We start from the raw sequence: 16,364 nt of genomic DNA, 5'->3' as shown, positions 1-16,364 counted from the left end.
CTAAAATGGAAATACCACCATCTCTACTTTTTCTTATCTTTCCATTAACTCACAAAACAACACTCCCTAAAATCCCATATCAGAAACCAAATGTTGCATATTTATTGGGACTGGGGGAGTATATTATAAAATTAGTAATATAAAAACATGAACATATTCCACTATTTTCTTTTCATTTGCTTTGATATTTTATAAAATTAAAATTTGTGCCAAACAAAATAGGATGTTTAATAGCGGACAAAAAGAATTATACTAAAATCAGGAAATTAAAAGATTATCCAAAAATAAAAATTTGATGTTATTGTCGATTTCCAAGGTTGCCCGCGGGACTTGACATCTCATCTTGACCTGCGTTTCTCCGTCCATGTGCTCACATTCAGAGTGGCTCTCTCCCCCCGTGGCCTTTGATGCAGAGTGGCTCGAGGTGGTGAATGGTGATGAAGATGGGAGTGGTGTAACCTCTGCAACTGCTTCTGTGAGGGGCTCCACGATATCTGATGGAACCACGTCTTCTTGAGCATCAAACGCTCGGCTGCAGCCAGGTTCGAGTGAACACTCATACCAAGTGAAAATGGACCTAATTCATTAGGGTACATTATAAAGTAGAGGCAAAAGTAGAAAACAGGTGAATCTTCATGGGACTCCAAAGAGCACAAACTGGTAAAACCTTCAACTGTGTAAATGCTACTCTACAAACTCAGTTACTGCATAAACAAATTTTGAGCAGATCATGGTTAGGAAAAGAAATGCTTGTAATATTGGTTATACCTCCAATAGTCCATTCTGCGCACCTTCGTCTTCGAGTTTGAGTTGCTCGCCATCATATTTTCAAGAAGGGACTCAACCAAATATGACGATCCTCAGTGAATGGCCATCCTTCAACTCCACCATATTCCTGTATAAGAAAAATATTGAACAATCAAATATACACGGTTATTCTTCAACATGTCAGACCTTCTTTCTGCTTACGTGCATACACCGGTTCTGCTCAACTTTGCACACCATGAAAATTTATTCGTATATTCTACATGTGTATGTTTGATTGTCTTATCCGCATAAAAGGCAGACATAAGTCAAGTTTACTAGACAAGATTTCAACTTAACCTAAAGCTCAACTAACAAAGCTCACACAAATGTAGTCAAGCTCCAGCTAGCAAAAGACCGCTGTTAATTTACGAATGTAGTGCTCAACAATAAGGAAATCAGTTACGCTCATCAAACTTGTTATGATAATGGGAATACATGTTACCATGAACCAGATTTTGATGCATTGCTTACTTTCTGGCAAATGTGGAATAGTTTGAGGTTGCTTTATAAATAGGAAAACGGTTTGAAACTTGGCAAATTTGATGGCTAAGTATATCACTATGCTAGTATGCTACACAGTATAAATGGTTATTAAATCAAGTAATCAACATATCCCTCCTAACTCATGTCCTCATTTCACTAGCAACTTGAGCTTAGAAAAACGATCTTCTCTTCATCCAACTCAATGTAGCTGACTCAAAGTGCGATGCTATCATACTAGATCATTTGATCATTTATCACTATCCAAGAGGTGGTTAAGGAACATAAAACATTCATGCTGGGAAAAAAGGGGCAAAAAACAAAAACATAAAAGTAACAAAATGCAAAGAAAAAGGGGCATAAAAGACATAAAAGTAAAATTGTGAAACGTAGTTCCAACTTTACCTTGAGCAGCTTCTTCACACGTTCCGTTACCATTGCTTCCGCAAATCCAAACGGCAGCATCACGTCAACCACAACGTCCATCAGCGTCAAATACTTAGAAGAAGAGGGAAAAAACTCTACCAGTAGTCATTGCAAGAACACACCCCTCCTTTAAAATGATGAAACCGATTCGAATCTCTAAGAACAATATGCCGTCGATAAACCAGAGACGCGAACCTCATTGCAGAATGGCAGTCACCGCAGACCCGGACATTCTTGTAAATCCGAACAGGCACACCCTCGGTCAGCTTGAGGAGGCAGAACGCCAGTGCCAGCTTCTCGCTGTGGTAGGCGAGGCCGTGCATTTTTCCCTCCTCATTGATGTCGTGAAGGGCAAAGCTCATATCGGGAACATAGCCCGCTGCCTTGATCAACATCAACACCTCATCGACCTTCGAGTAGATCGCACCTGCTTCTAGATGGTTCCGGTCATCGGAGGTGAAGGTGTGCACCCTGCCATTCATCTCCACCCAGCTCCGGCCAGGTTCTTTCACCACGCCCTTCACTTTCATCGAGCTTCGGGTCGAAGCAGCTTCTTCCCACTCCCCAGCTGCAGAATACATGTTTGAAAGCAACACATAGGCCACAGGATCATGAGGTTCTAGTTCAATCAGAGCTGCTGCTGCTCTCTTTGCAAGATCAAGATTTCCATGTTTTCTGCAGGCAGAGAGCAGAGATTTCCACATAGTTGAATCGGCCTCGAATTCCATTTCACTTAGCAGCTTCTCTGCTTTGTCGAATCTCCCTGATCTTCCCAGAAGATCGATCATGCAAGCATAGTGATCGTGGCCAGGCCTTATCCCGTGATCCCTAACCATGGACTCGAAGTAGCGTTGGCCCTGTTCAGCCAGACCCGCATGGCTGCACGCAAACAGCAATCCTATGAAAGTGATGTAGTCGGGCTCAATGCCAGCAGCCCTCATTTCGTCGTAGAGCTGGAGGGACTTGATCCCTTCGCCATTTTGCGCGTAACCAACAATCAATGCAGTCCAAGAAACCACATTTCGTGTTCTCAGTAAGTCGAACACCCTCTTTGCATCTTCCAAACACCCACAGTGAGCATAAAATGAGATGAGGGAGTTATCAACTGAAGGCGAATCATCAAGCCCAGATTTCACACAATTCGCATGAGCTTGCTGCCCTAAATCTAGCAAAGCCAATTCAGCACAAGAACTCATGACAGTAGAAGCAAGAACGCGATCAGAGGCCATCCCATCTCTACGCATTCGACAAAACAACTTAAGGGAATCTTCATATAGACTGTTATGAGCACAGCCAGTGATGAGGGAAGTCCATGAGATCACATCCTTCTCCACCAATTCATCAAACAGTCTTAATGCATGATCGAAGTTGTTCTGTTTAGCATACATATCAATGAGCGCGTTGCTCACGAGCGTATAAGCTTCAAAGCCAGATTTCACAACCAAAGAATGCACAATCTTCCCAGTACTCACATCCTTCAACAAGGAAACAGAGTTTAACACAGAGGGATAGGTAAACTCATCAAGTTTCATGCTTTTTTGATGCATCATCAGAAACAAAGCCAAAGCTTGCTCGGGACAACCCTGTCTCACGCATCCAACAATCATTGCGTTACAAGAAATCAAATCATCAACCTCCATCGCCTCCACCACCCTCCAAGCGCTACTCAGATCCCCACATTTCGTGTACATATCAATCAAGGCGCTCTGCACGAACACATTAGCCTCAAAACCACCACGAACAATGCAAGAATGCACCTGCACCCCGTATCTAATATCAGAAACAGCTGCACACACCACTAACACTCCCGGGAAAGTGTACTGGTTAGCCTCAACCCCTTCTGCCTGCATTCCCCTAAAACACCGCATTGCTCCATCAGCATCACCGTTCTGAGAATACCCCGTGATCATCGCAGTCCAAGTGACGTGATTTCTATCTCCAGGCATGCTCTCGAAGAGATCCTCGGCCTCCACAATGCACAAACACTTTGCATAAACATCAATCAGGCCGGTGACAACGAAATGATCCATATCCAATCGAGTCTTCACCGCATAACCATGAATCTGCTTGCCTCTTGAGATGAGACCCTTTATAGAACACATCCTCAGCACACCACCTAGAGTGAAATGACGAGGCTTGAATCCATCGAGCTGCATTTCGTATATCAACTTAAAACTCTCGACCTCGCAACCCATTTTGCAGTAACCCGAAACAAGTGATGACCACGTGATTGCACTGCGTTTGGGAGCTTCATCAAACAGTTTCCGTGCATCAGCGAGCCTCCCTGAATTCCCGTAGCCAGCTATCATCGCGTTCCACGTGACCTCATCTCTGTGAGGCATTTCACCGAACAGTTTCCTTGCATCATCAATTCGGCCCGATTTCAGCAGCTCGGTTAAATACTTATTCGATTCAAAGAGTAAATCTTTCCCGCTAGAGAAACTCCTGCATCCACGCGGTGAAAGGAATCTGTTCATAGATTACTCTCGCTTCTACATCAAAATCCTTTTTCTTTCACTCATTTGTACAACACCTTCTATAAAGATAGAAATATGGCAGGGCTTGATAATTACTGCGGCTTTTTCAGCCTGCTTTTTCTCCCAATCTTCACAAGCTTTGGAATTTATAGTTGTACTAACCTTGCCTTCTTCAGATAAATCGCTGCACATTTTTACGCAGATGCATGCTTCGCTCCAGATAACTCACTTGGGCTAATATTATTAATTTGAGATGGGCCAATTTCATTTGGGCCGATAAAACCTTGATTAAACAAACAACTCAATTTAATCAAACACAGCAATAAAAAAAATTGACGTCGCTTGCTTTTTCGACTAGTGTTAAAAATGCTTATAGTCCTAAGTTTTTTTTTTCATTTTTTAAAAGAAATTAATAATTCTTTCACTTATTGGATAAAGAAAAAACATTTTACAAACTAAGTTGCACTTTATCGTCAATGTTCTTATTCATAGGCTGACGAGCAAAAGAGCAACCCACAAATAAAATACAAAATCGATTATCAAAAACAACAAAAAAAGCATACAACAATAATAGTTCAAAAGTAACTATATAATAATCTTAATTATATAACGTGGTGCAATAAACATTGACCAAATACAACAAAAGTAACTAAAAAATAAATTAATGTAGTCTCAAAAACTAAATATCGTCGTAGTAATTTCAAACTAAAAAACAAACCTGATTATCAGCCTTTGTAAAATTCTTGAATAAAACTTGCACCAACAAAATATTTAAAAGCATGTCATATTTCAAACATCTTACTTAGGTCCAAAGAAGCTATAAAACCTCGAGATATCATAAACAAGAAAAAAGAAAAAAAGTAACAGGAAAGTAAAGATCATGTTGAATAATCAGTTAAAATTTGTCATTCAATGAGGTTATACATTTACATGAATGCAGTTTATGGATTAGATGAGAGCTTTGAATGCCTAACCGGCTAAGGATCACCGGGCTAGACATCCCATCTTGACCTGCGTTTCTTCGTCCATGCAATCCCATCCAGAGTGGCTCTCTCTTCTGTGGCCTTTGATGCAGCTGGTGTTAAATTTATGAACTCATTATCATCATCCTCATCGCTCCCGATCCAACCATAGCAAGGGAGGCGCCTCCGTCTAATGGCTGGCTGTGGCAGCTGAGGAGTGGTTACCCCAGGTGGTGATGGAGCTGAGAGCGGTGTTACCTCTGCAACTGCTTCTGTGGAGGTATCTGATGGAACAGTGTCTTTTTTAGTATCAGACGCTCGACTGCAGCCAGGTTTTTTGTCGCCGTGGGGTTTGTCTGACAGTTGAATCGCTTCTTGATTTCCAACAGGCTGAGAATAGTGTGGTGAGATTGGTTGATTAAGATACAAGCTAATGAAAATGAACTAAATTGTGTACAAGTTCATGCAATGCTAAGTGATAACAACTGTCAAACAAATTCTAATATCATCAGTTCTCTACATGTGCAAAGAAAATATCTTAAGAGCTTTTGGAATATAAATTATGTTGATTTACTCACATTCGGAGTGGCTCTCTCCCCCTTGGCTGTTGATACAGCTGGTGTCAAAATGATGAACTCATCATCTTCATCATCTCCATCGCTGTCAATCCAACCATAGCAAGGGAAGCGCCTCCGTTTAATGGCTGACTGTGGCAGAGGAGTGATGTCTTGAGGAGGTGATAATGCTGGGAGCGGTGTAGCCTCTGCAACTGCTTCTGTGGGGGGCTCCATAATATCTGATGGAACAACGTTTTCAGGAGTATCAGAAGCTCTGCTGCAGCCAGGTTCCTCATTGCCACGGGGTTTGTCCGGCAGTTGAATTGCTTCTTGATTTATAACAGGCTGAGAGTAGTGTGGTAAAATTGGTTGATTAGTATACAAGCAATTGAAGAGTTGGTTAGAGAAAATAGACTGAAGTTTATGTTCCATAGAAAAATGCTAATTGATGACAACTGACTAGCAAAACCTGACATCATCAAGACTATATATTGCATAAAGCAGAACAAACATATTGAAATGCAAAATCAAATGTTCTATACATATAGTATAAATTAAGTTGATTTGCTCACATTTAGGGTGGCTCTCTCTCCCATGGCCGTTGATGCAGCTGGTTTCAAAACGATTAACTCATCATCATCAAGGATAATCTTCCGTTTCATGGCTAGCAGCAGCAGAGAATTGCTGTCTCGAGGTGTTGATGATGATGGGAGTGGTGTAACCTCTGCAACTGCTTCTGAGGGGTGCTCCACAATATCTGATGGAACGTCTTCTTGAGTATCAAAAGCTCGGCTGCAGACAGGTTCCTCATCGCCACAGGTTTTGTCTGGCAGTTGATTTGCTTCTTGATTTCCAACAGGCTGAGAATAGTGTGGTGGATTTGATTGATTAAGATGAAATGCTAAGTGATAACAACAGACTAGCTAAATCGAACACCATCAAGCATATATGGTGACTATATAGTGCATAAGACAGAACAAACTTATTGAAATGAAAAATCAAAATAAAATTTGTTTTGTTCATGTGCACACAATTATCTTCTTGAGAGCTTTTGGAGTATAAATTAAATTGATTTCTGAACCCATTGTAAAAGCAAAGGCACTAAAAGTCAGTTAATTTAACTACTACTTTTTACTAGCATATTGCCATTGCATGACTTGTTAAGACCCAACTCATTTATTGAATCCTATAGAAGCTAATGAACTACCACACCTCCAAAACCTCATCTCCAGAGAAGCTAATGAACTACCACTCGATTCACTTAACTCCCAAATATTTCAATGTTAGTAAAAAGATCCAAAAATTCCAGGTTTAACTCAAACCAAGTGAAAATGGACCTAGTGCATTAGAGTACATTGTGAAATAAGAGGCAAAATTTAAAGACAAATGAATCTTCATGGATCTCTAACAAAACCTTCAATGGTGTAGATGCTAATCTACAAACTCAGTTTCTGCATAAACAAATTGTGAGCATGGTTTGGAAAAAATGCTTGTTAGTTATTGCAGGACACAATCAAATAGAAAACAGACCAACGCCAGAATAGAATAAATGACTTAAGCTGTTATATAAAAACATGATAAAAAGAGTTCTAATATTGGTCATACCTCTGATAGTTCATTCTGCGCATCTTTCTCTTCGAGTTGGGTTTGCTCGTCGTCATTCATATTTTCAAGAATGGACTCAATAAGTACCGAATATGCCGATTCTTCAATGAATGGCCATCCTTCATCTCCACCATATTCCTATATAAGAAAAATATTGAACAATCAAATACACGGTTATTCTTCAACATGTGACACCTTTCTGCTTATATGCATGCACTTGTTCTGCTCAATTCCGCACACCGTGAAAATTTATTCATATACTCTACACATATATGTTTGATTGTCTTACACTCATAAAGACAGAAGTAAGTTGATAAATGCAAAGAACTAATGGATTATGGAAGAACATTTAAATAATAAACAATGGAAAGTTTTTAGAAAAGATTTGTCTCTTAGATCTTATACAAACTTCAGTTCAACTTAACCTAAAACAAAACAAGACCACTGAAAACCGAATGCTCTGCTTTAACTTACAGCCTCAACTAACAAAGCTCACACATGGATTTTGGCCATGAACATCTCAGCAAGCCTAATTCATCTCTGAAATTTACTAAAAGAAGATCAGTAGTCAGGCTCCAGCAAGCAAAAGACCTATCAACCCCTTTCGATTAACAAATGTAGTGCTTAACAATGAGGAAATCATTTACACTCATCGCAAACTTCTTATGACAACAGGATAAAATGTTACTAGAAACCAGATTTCAAAGCATTGCCTACTCACTAGCTGGAATAGTTTGAAGGTGTTCAATAAATAGGAAAACTGTTTGAAGCTTTGCAATAGAAAGCTAAGCAGATTATGCTATGGTTTTACATTCACTAGCACTGCAATAAAAGGCTACTAGATCAACATATCCCTCCTAACTCATGCCCCCTTTTCACTAGCAACTTCAGCCTAGAGAGGCGATTTTCGCTTCATCCTACTCAATTTAGTTGAATCAAAGTGTGATGCTAGATCATTTATCTCTATCCAAGAAATGCATGAACTGGCTGAGGAACATAAAACCTTCATGCTGGTAAAAAGGGGCAAAAAAGCATAAAAGTGATAAAGTGCAAATTTCTAGGTTTCAAATAGCAACACCTAAAAAAGCACAAATATATGATTATTTTTCCAACTTATCGCAACAAATTATCAGCTTATATGTAAACTAGCTTCAAACAATACGACTACTAACACCAAATCAGAACTAACTAACACCTCAAAAACAGAGAGAAATGGAGAAATCACAACTACAACAGTCCAATATAGCTCCAACTCTACCTTTAGCAGCTTCTTCACGCGTTTCTTCACCATTGCTTCGGAGAATCCAAGCGGCAGCATCGCGTCAACCGCCGCGTCCATCCGCGTCAGCCGCTTCTGAAAAATCGAAACCCTAGAACTGTTAGTACACGAAAACACCAAAAATGCGGTGCAAAATACAATCGAGAAAGATGTGTGTACGCACGATGCTCCTCGGTCTCCCCCTTGGCCTCCCCATCTTGATTGCGATGGACTACACGCACAGCACGCAGCGAATCGAGAGGAAAACTGAAATTTTGAATTTTTTTTGAAGTGCAAATGTGAAGAAGAAGCAGAGGTTATTTGCTATGAAAAGACATGCATGCTTTTACTGTGAACATACATGAAGCATATCTGTTTTGGGTAATTATTCTTTTAAACCATGGCTTATTTCTCTCAACCAACCATTGCTTTGCAGGTTTTGTTGTATACTTTTATATCAATGATTATTAAATCATTTTATATTCAAATTAAAAGCAAATTTTGTGTTGATGTGCAATAAAAATACTTAGAAACAAGGGGTATATTTAGATCTCCAATTTTTTTTAATATAAATAGAGTGAACTACAAAAAAATGACCATATATAATTAAAATTTTATTAGTATAGATAGATCTTGAAAATGGAGGATAATCATATTTATCCTCCATGCTATTATTGTGTTTACTTTTTAGACTGTGAAGTTATTTTAGTCTATTCATACCTCTTTTCCCTTCCAGTAATCTCTCTCTTCTATAGAGTTGTTTTTATGCATATTAACTTTTCAAAAGTTGGCCTTAGATGAATTAATGCCATTTGATAGGATTTTACACTCAAAGTTCATTAATAATTTTGGTACAACAGATAAAAGTTTTCAAGTTTTTCAATTACAATTTCAGGTTCTGTTTCTCCATCCATCAAAGAAAAAGCAGGATAGGTAAATTTCCTTGTGATGCGAAGCAAAATGTACGTCTTTTATCCCTTCAAACCTTAGTAATTTTACGAGCGTTTGGACTCATTTAAGCATGGTATTTCTAGATGCCACTCGATCCGAGTGATTATTTTGTTTAAGTCATGAGAAAGTGAGGAAACAAGAGTTTAAAGTCAATCCTGACCAAAATTATGGCGAACTGGTGACTGGCCACCGTCCCATTTCATGAGAGCATATGATTTTAACAGTGCTTTCCAATAATTAAACTATTTGATCAGATTTTTTTGCCTTTTTTTTAGGATGATCAACGATGGTTCCCCATCTACCCCCGAAATGACTCGGACCTCCGGCTTAACGGTCGGAGGTGAAGCGTCTTACCACCGAGCTGCGCTTCATTGTCTGGGTGGGAACTGTTACCAATAGATGCACAATCCCATCATAATTGGAATTTAAGAGCATCTTCGTCCGTCCGTGCTAGCGGCACGGAAGACGTCGTCCGCCGCTGGCACGGCTCTGCTCGATGCATCGAGCACCTCCGTGCCAGCGAGCAGGTGACGTGGCCTGACGTGATTGGGCATTTGAATTTTTTTTAAATCGGTTTTTAATTTAAAAAACTGATTAAAAATAAAAAAAAAAATATGTTCCCACTTCCCAAAAAAAATATATCCGTTTTCTACCCATTTTTTATTTTTTTTATTTTTTTTCCCCCAAAAATACACATTTTCATCTATAAATACCAACACTTTCACACCAAAAAATTCACACCACACTACACAATTCTCATCTACATTCTCTCATTTCCATTCTCATCTACATTCTCTCATCTCCATTATCAATCTTTCTTCCACTCCTACAACATAACAATATCCAGCCAAGGCGATCACCCTCCGGGCTCCCACGGTTGGAACCCTGATTGGTTCGGTTCACAACCGTTTCCTAGTCCGGAAACAGAATATTCGGCCCCTCCTTAAACCCAAAGTTCAGGCGTTCCAGGTGGCTACTGGCCTTACCCGATCAACGACCAAGATGCCCCCGAAGGGCTATACGGGTGAACACCCGAACCTAGAGCGAGGTCGACCGCCCCATCCCAAATTCCGACTCCTCCTACTCGCGGTGTCCGCACACCGTACACTCCGGCGGAGATGGAGCAATTGTTCAAGGTGTTTTTGTCAATCTCCGAAGATCCGGAGGTTGGCACGAACCAATCCGGGGATCACTTTTGGTGGCGCATTTGTCGCCGGTACAATGAAAACCAGCCGGAGGGAACAATTGAGCGCAACTAGAGTATGGTGCGCAACGCCATCTACGGAGCCAACGAAGAAATCCAAAAGTCCCAGGGGTATTACCTCCAGGAAGAGCGGTCGGCGGGGAGCGGCCGGAGCGAGGTCGACATCATCAGTTCCGCCATGTCGACCTACCAATCCATGAACTACAAGGCGTTCAAGTACCTCAACATTTGGCAGGAGACGCGGTCGCATCCGAAGTATAGGGGAGGCGTAACATCCTCCTCTAGCGGCTCCTCCAAACGGTCAACGTCGGTATCCCTATCCGACGTCGGCTCCGAAGACGTGGTTAGCCAACTCGTTGGAGCTAACTTGGGTAGCCCCGACGCTGGCCCGAGCGGTTCCCAACGCCGACCGCAAGGAAGGAATAAGGCGGCGGCCAACCGCCGTCGCGCCGCGACTCCATCTGGCGATGCTCCCAACCCGCTCCCATTCTCGTGCCCTATGCGCCACCTCCACCCCCCCACCAACTCGTTGTGGGCGATTTTGGCCCAACTCAATATGGCCGATAGGTCAACTATGACCCCCACGCAGCTTCGATCGCACGAGGCCATGATATTGGGCCTCCAAAAACAATTGGGGGTAGTGCCGCCGGATGAATAGTCTTCCACGGGGATATTTTTAGTATTTTAATTATGTAATTTTTAATTTTTAGTATTTTAATTATGTAATTTTTAATTTTAGGATTTTAATTATGGCTTTTTTATTTTATTTGTAATTTGTAATTTGTAATTTGTAATTTGTAATATTATTTCAGTTTTTAATGAATTTTAATATTATGGAAATGTTTTTATTTAAATTTAATAATAGAATGGTGAGACCCTTGTGCTCGTCCTTGCGAAAGAGCACCTGTGCTCTTGTCTAAGAGCAGACAGAAAAAGTGGCGCCGAGTCCACCACCGTGCTCTTGCCTAGAGCATGGTCGTGCAAGAGCACGTCGTGGGTGTTGTGATAGCCATGCGTATTTCCAAGAATTGTTAGGAGCATCGTGGAAGTTTCTAACATAATTGTATAGAATCATTTGGTCTCCGCTACAAATATAAATATCGAAAGTAATTCTTTCTAGTCAACTTTTTTTTCTTCTTCCTTATGGACTTCAAATATGTAAGAAAATTTTGAAAATATCTTGTCTCTCACATTATCCATCATGTATGGAAGTATAGACATAATTTTACAAGCCATTTGGTCTTAATGCTATATGAAGAGCATAAATATCCAAATTAATTAGCTCTAGTCAATCTCTTTAACATCTAGGTTCATTTCAACTTAAACCATTTCTAATTAAGATATAGAAGTCACTTTGATTTATTTCACTTTTATAAATTTGTATAAACACAATTTAAACTCAAATACACCCCACTTATGAAGTGGCAGGTATTGGGCCTAGAGATGTACAAAAAAATTGGCTCAATTCAGTCCAATCCAACCCAACTCACATTAGAGTAGATCTAAAATGGGCTCGCACAACCCATGTGACAAGTGTAATAATACTCCCTTCATCCTCGAAAAAAATGTCTCATTTGTTTTTTTTTTCATTTCCTGTTCTAAGTAAGTGCACCACACATTCACTTACATTCTATTATAAATCACATATATAAAAGTGAAGTCCACAGTGCACTAACTTCTTTTCTCATTTTTATTAACAAAGTTAAACAATTTCTTAAAACCTGTGTAGAGTCAAAATTAGAGTATAAATCACGGAGAAATAATTATAACAACAACATTTATAACAAATACACTATTATAGTAATAATAATCATATTATTGTAATATTATTTATTTAGTTATTATTATGTATCTTTAATTTATTAGGAAAATCGAATTATTAAAATTATGAATCATAATAATACAATTACTATTATAATTACTATTATGCTCATGATTAATAATTAATCAAGAAAATCTTAATGCTTTTTATATTGTACTCGTAATTAAGTTATTTAAAGATTTAATTAAAAGTTACTTCTAATATTATGTTAATTACTTAATTAAGTTATCATGTCAATTAGTTAATTAATTTGATTGATTAATATAAAATCAAATTATAAAAATTTATTTTAATATTTTCAAATACATAATAAATAATCTAGTATTTAAAATCACGAATTAAATTATGAGTATTCATAAGTCATAACCCAACAACATTCCTTTCTTCAAAAAAAATCTGAGTTCAAAGATTTTGTAAAAAGGTAGCGGTATCACTAACTCAACCCAAATATAAAGCCCAATTCCATAACATAGCAGCAGCCGTTAGATCATTGTGTAACTATACTCCAAATCTCGACCGTTAATTTTAGGTCATCCAGTTCGCTCTCTATAAAATCATCTCACTCCTTCTTTATCATTCACCAGCATTTTAGGGTTTTAGTCTTCCTCTCCTCTCAAAAATCCCCAAATCTGAATCGAAGAGGTTAAAGTGACGGCGCCACCGTCCGCCTTGACCTAGCCTCCGTCGCTCCGTCTAGGCCCTCATTTTTGTACCTCCTCCGTTCAAATTCTAGGGTTTTGTAAATTACACTGTTTGTTGTAGTTTGAGAAGAAATGGCGCCTAAATTGTCAAAGAGCGACAAGAAGCTTGCATACGATTCGAAACTCTGCCAGTTCATCGATGAGTACACTCAGATTCTGGTGGTGTTTGCTGACAACGTCGGTTCAAAGCAGCTCCAGAACATCAGGAAAGGTCTGAGGGGCGACTCTGTGGTTCTCATGGGAAAGAATACTATGATGAAGAGATCAGTTCGCATCCACGCTGAGAAGACCGGGAACCAGGCGATTCTTAACTTGATTCCTCTCCTTGTTGTAAGTTTTATTGATTTTTTTGTAGAGGTTAATGTTTTATGTTTTCATAAGATTTATGGATTTATGAATTTGATTAATTTGTGGTTCTATTTGAATAGGGTAACGTTGGATTGATCTTCACCAAGGGTGACTTGAAGGAAGTCAGTGAGGAGGTTGCCAAATACAAGGTGACCTGATTGGATTTATTTATTTTCCTTTTTGTAGGAGTATTACTTTTGATGGTTTATTTTCGTTGTTTCTGTTACTGGTATTTTAATCAAATTCATTTGTATCTGTGAAGCTTAATTTTACTTTTACAGCAATGTTGGTTTTTGATTTAATTGTGCCATGCTACTTCTGTAATAAACATAATGTGATGCTTGTGTTTGAAATATATTTTCGTAGTGTAATGTTTGTTCTTGAACGAATGTTTTCAAAAGTCTGCCCATTTTTGTTATATGTTAATAATTTATAACACTGCTGTTACTTAATTATGGATTCAATTTGATTTGCTTGCTATAATTGCTTTGGTATTATTGAATATTTTTTATCTTTATACCAATTACACTAATTTGACTTATCTATATTTATGATTGGATGAATAGATAATAGTTATCCATACTTGGCTGGATTGGTTAAGTTTAAATATGTTTTACTCTGTTTAATATGATTAGTGTTATTTAGTTTTTTGCAATGGTTTTGCAGTCTTAAATTAGATTCTCATACTCTTAGTACTCTGTTTAATGTGGTGAAATCTGATTTTGTTTTTATGTCTTATACTATTTGGGTATTTGCTCAATTGATCTATTTGTTTTTCTAATCTAGTAGTTTTCATAATTTCTTCAGGTTGGAGCCCCTGCTCGTGTTGGTTTGGTTGCTCCAATTGATGTTGTTGTCCCACCAGGCAACACGGGTCTCGACCCATCCCAGACTTCTTTCTTCCAGGTAATTGGAATTAAATATTACCAATTCTATTCAATGCTTTCCTTCTCATGATTCTAATCTGTGTTGATATATGTCTCCAGGTTCTTAACATTCCCACCAAGATTAACAAGGGTACTGTTGAAATCATCACTCCTGTTGAGCTCATCAAGAAGGGTGACAAAGTGGGTTCCTCTGAAGCTGCGTTGCTTGCCAAGCTTGGCATCCGTCCCTTCTCATATGGTCTGATAGTCACCTCTGTGTACGACAATGGAACTGTTTTCAGCCCTGAGGTGCTCGACATGACTGAGGAGGACCTCATTGAGAAGTTTGCCCTTGGTGTTTCCATGGTCACATCCCTGTCCCTGGCCATCTCTTACCCAACTCTTGCTGCTGCACCACACATGTTCGTCAATGCCTACAAGAATGCCTTGGCCATTGCGGTTGAGACTGAATATTCATTCCCTCAAGCTGACAAGGTTAAGGAATTCCTTGCTGATCCCAGCAAGTTCCTTGTAGCAGCTGCCCCTGCTGCAGCTGGTGGTGATGCTCCTGCTGTTGCTGCCAAGGAAGAGGTGAAGAAGGATGAGCCTGAAGAGGAGTCTGACGAAGACATGGGTCTTGGTCTCTTCGATTAAGCTGCTAGTCTGCTGCTCTTGAATTATATTATCTCTCGTTTTATGAACTCCATGCTTTGTTTTTTCCCTGTTACTGGAACTAGTTTCTTTTGATACTTGAGTGGAGTTTTTTGTTGAACTTATATGTTGTTTTTTGTGATAATGTTATGTTTATTAGCATTCTCCTATATATTTGTTTCTTAATAGTACTCCATATATAGGCGAAATGGTCTTGAGTAACTTGTGATTTTCTTTAACATATTGAAAATAGCAATATTCATTGATTTAGTAAAATAAAAGTTGAATTGTAGGAATGCCCTAGTTTTCATGATTTAGTAGACAATTATTTCAAGATATAATTACCATGTTGCATGTAAATATCTTTTTGGAGGCGGAAGAGCGAAACGAACCAAACTCTATGGGTTTATGAGCTCAAACTCTATCGTTTTATACTGGTTTCGGATCGTTTAGTATTTTAGTTAATTTTCAAATTGATATTTTTTTAAGATTATAATATTTCAGTAAAATTCGTTTTCGTCGAATAGAGTTTGTCATAAATATTTTTTTTTGAAAAAGATGCAATTTAAAGTAAATTTGATTATATGCTGCCAAATTAAATTTAATTAAGTATATACTCATAGTTAGCAAGATGAGTAGGTAATTGCTACCATTTGAGAAAAGTGATGCCTTTTAATTTTCTTTATGCCACACTTTGGAAAAGAGATGCTTTTTTTTACACTCAATCTTAATAACCAAAAATTTATACTATGCCGGTCCGAAAGAAAAGCCAATGCACCCATATAGTTATAATTGGGTGTTGTCCTAAAATCTAACATTATACACAATTATTGTCATTAATTAAAAAAAATTAATAAGTGGAATTCTTTTTCCTCTCAACATAATATACTATCTAAGTATAATAACAGATTCAGGTGGATTTCGTGGGTTGATCAACCGCACAACTTGTCTATATGGGCCAAAAAACTCTATTAACTTGGTGTTTTGTTCGTCATCTATTGTCAGTGATAACTGGCACATTGTCTATACTTTTTTATATCAACGACAATTTATGGGACTACCAAGCCCACAACTTGCTCATGATGGGCCGGAAAACTCCACCAACTTCGTTCTTTGTTCGTCAATCATTGTCAGTGATAACTGTCACACCGCCTCTACTTTCCGACAATAACGAAGATTTTGGGGTTTTATGAACCTCATAATTTGCTCACGATGGCTTGTAAAACTCTACTAATTCTAATCTTGTTTA

General features: G+C 38.7%; 3 protein-coding genes across 6 annotated transcripts; 1 reads left to right on the top strand and 2 right to left on the bottom strand.

Moving 5' to 3' along the window:
- Window positions 1-162: 162 nt before the first annotated feature.
- Window positions 163-4,382, bottom strand: LOC121774029 (pentatricopeptide repeat-containing protein At2g03880, mitochondrial-like). Of its 4 annotated transcripts, none has more exons than XM_042170946.1 (3): window positions 1,693-4,382; window positions 769-895; window positions 163-577 (listed from the first exon to the last, which is right to left on the bottom strand). In XM_042170946.1, exon 1 carries the CDS (start codon window positions 4,188-4,190, stop codon window positions 1,809-1,811), a length of 2,382 nt encoding a protein of 793 aa, XP_042026880.1. In that variant the 5' UTR covers window positions 4,191-4,382; the 3' UTR covers window positions 163-577; window positions 769-895; window positions 1,693-1,808. The 4 variants fall into 4 exon arrangements, with proteins under 4 accessions (XP_042026880.1, XP_042026882.1, XP_042026881.1 ...); XM_042170948.1 differs by having other exon boundaries at window positions 163-532; XM_042170947.1 differs by having other exon boundaries at window positions 163-704; window positions 792-895.
- Window positions 4,383-5,050: 668 nt separating this feature from the next.
- LOC121773897 lies at window positions 5,051-8,902 on the bottom strand. Its single transcript, XM_042170819.1, has 6 exons — window positions 8,757-8,902; window positions 8,573-8,668; window positions 7,315-7,452; window positions 6,282-6,569; window positions 5,731-6,054; window positions 5,051-5,542 (listed from the first exon to the last, which is right to left on the bottom strand). Exons 1-6 carry the CDS (start codon window positions 8,787-8,789, stop codon window positions 5,183-5,185), a joined length of 1,239 nt encoding a protein of 412 aa, XP_042026753.1. The 5' UTR covers window positions 8,790-8,902; the 3' UTR covers window positions 5,051-5,182.
- A 4,217-nt stretch (window positions 8,903-13,119) lies between these two features.
- LOC121773257 (60S acidic ribosomal protein P0-like) lies at window positions 13,120-15,285 on the top strand. The gene is made up of 4 exons (XM_042170068.1): window positions 13,120-13,580; window positions 13,679-13,747; window positions 14,406-14,504; window positions 14,585-15,285. Exons 1-4 carry the CDS (start codon window positions 13,323-13,325, stop codon window positions 15,116-15,118), a joined length of 960 nt encoding a protein of 319 aa, XP_042026002.1. The 5' UTR covers window positions 13,120-13,322; the 3' UTR covers window positions 15,119-15,285.
- The last annotated feature ends 1,079 nt before the right edge of the window (window positions 15,286-16,364 follow it).

The sequence above is a fragment of the Salvia splendens genome, chromosome 17, assembly GCF_004379255.2.
Source record: "Salvia splendens isolate huo1 chromosome 17, SspV2, whole genome shotgun sequence".
Classification (NCBI taxonomy): domain Eukaryota; kingdom Viridiplantae; phylum Streptophyta; class Magnoliopsida; order Lamiales; family Lamiaceae; genus Salvia; species Salvia splendens.
This window is presented reverse-complemented; position numbering and strand designations above follow the sequence as displayed.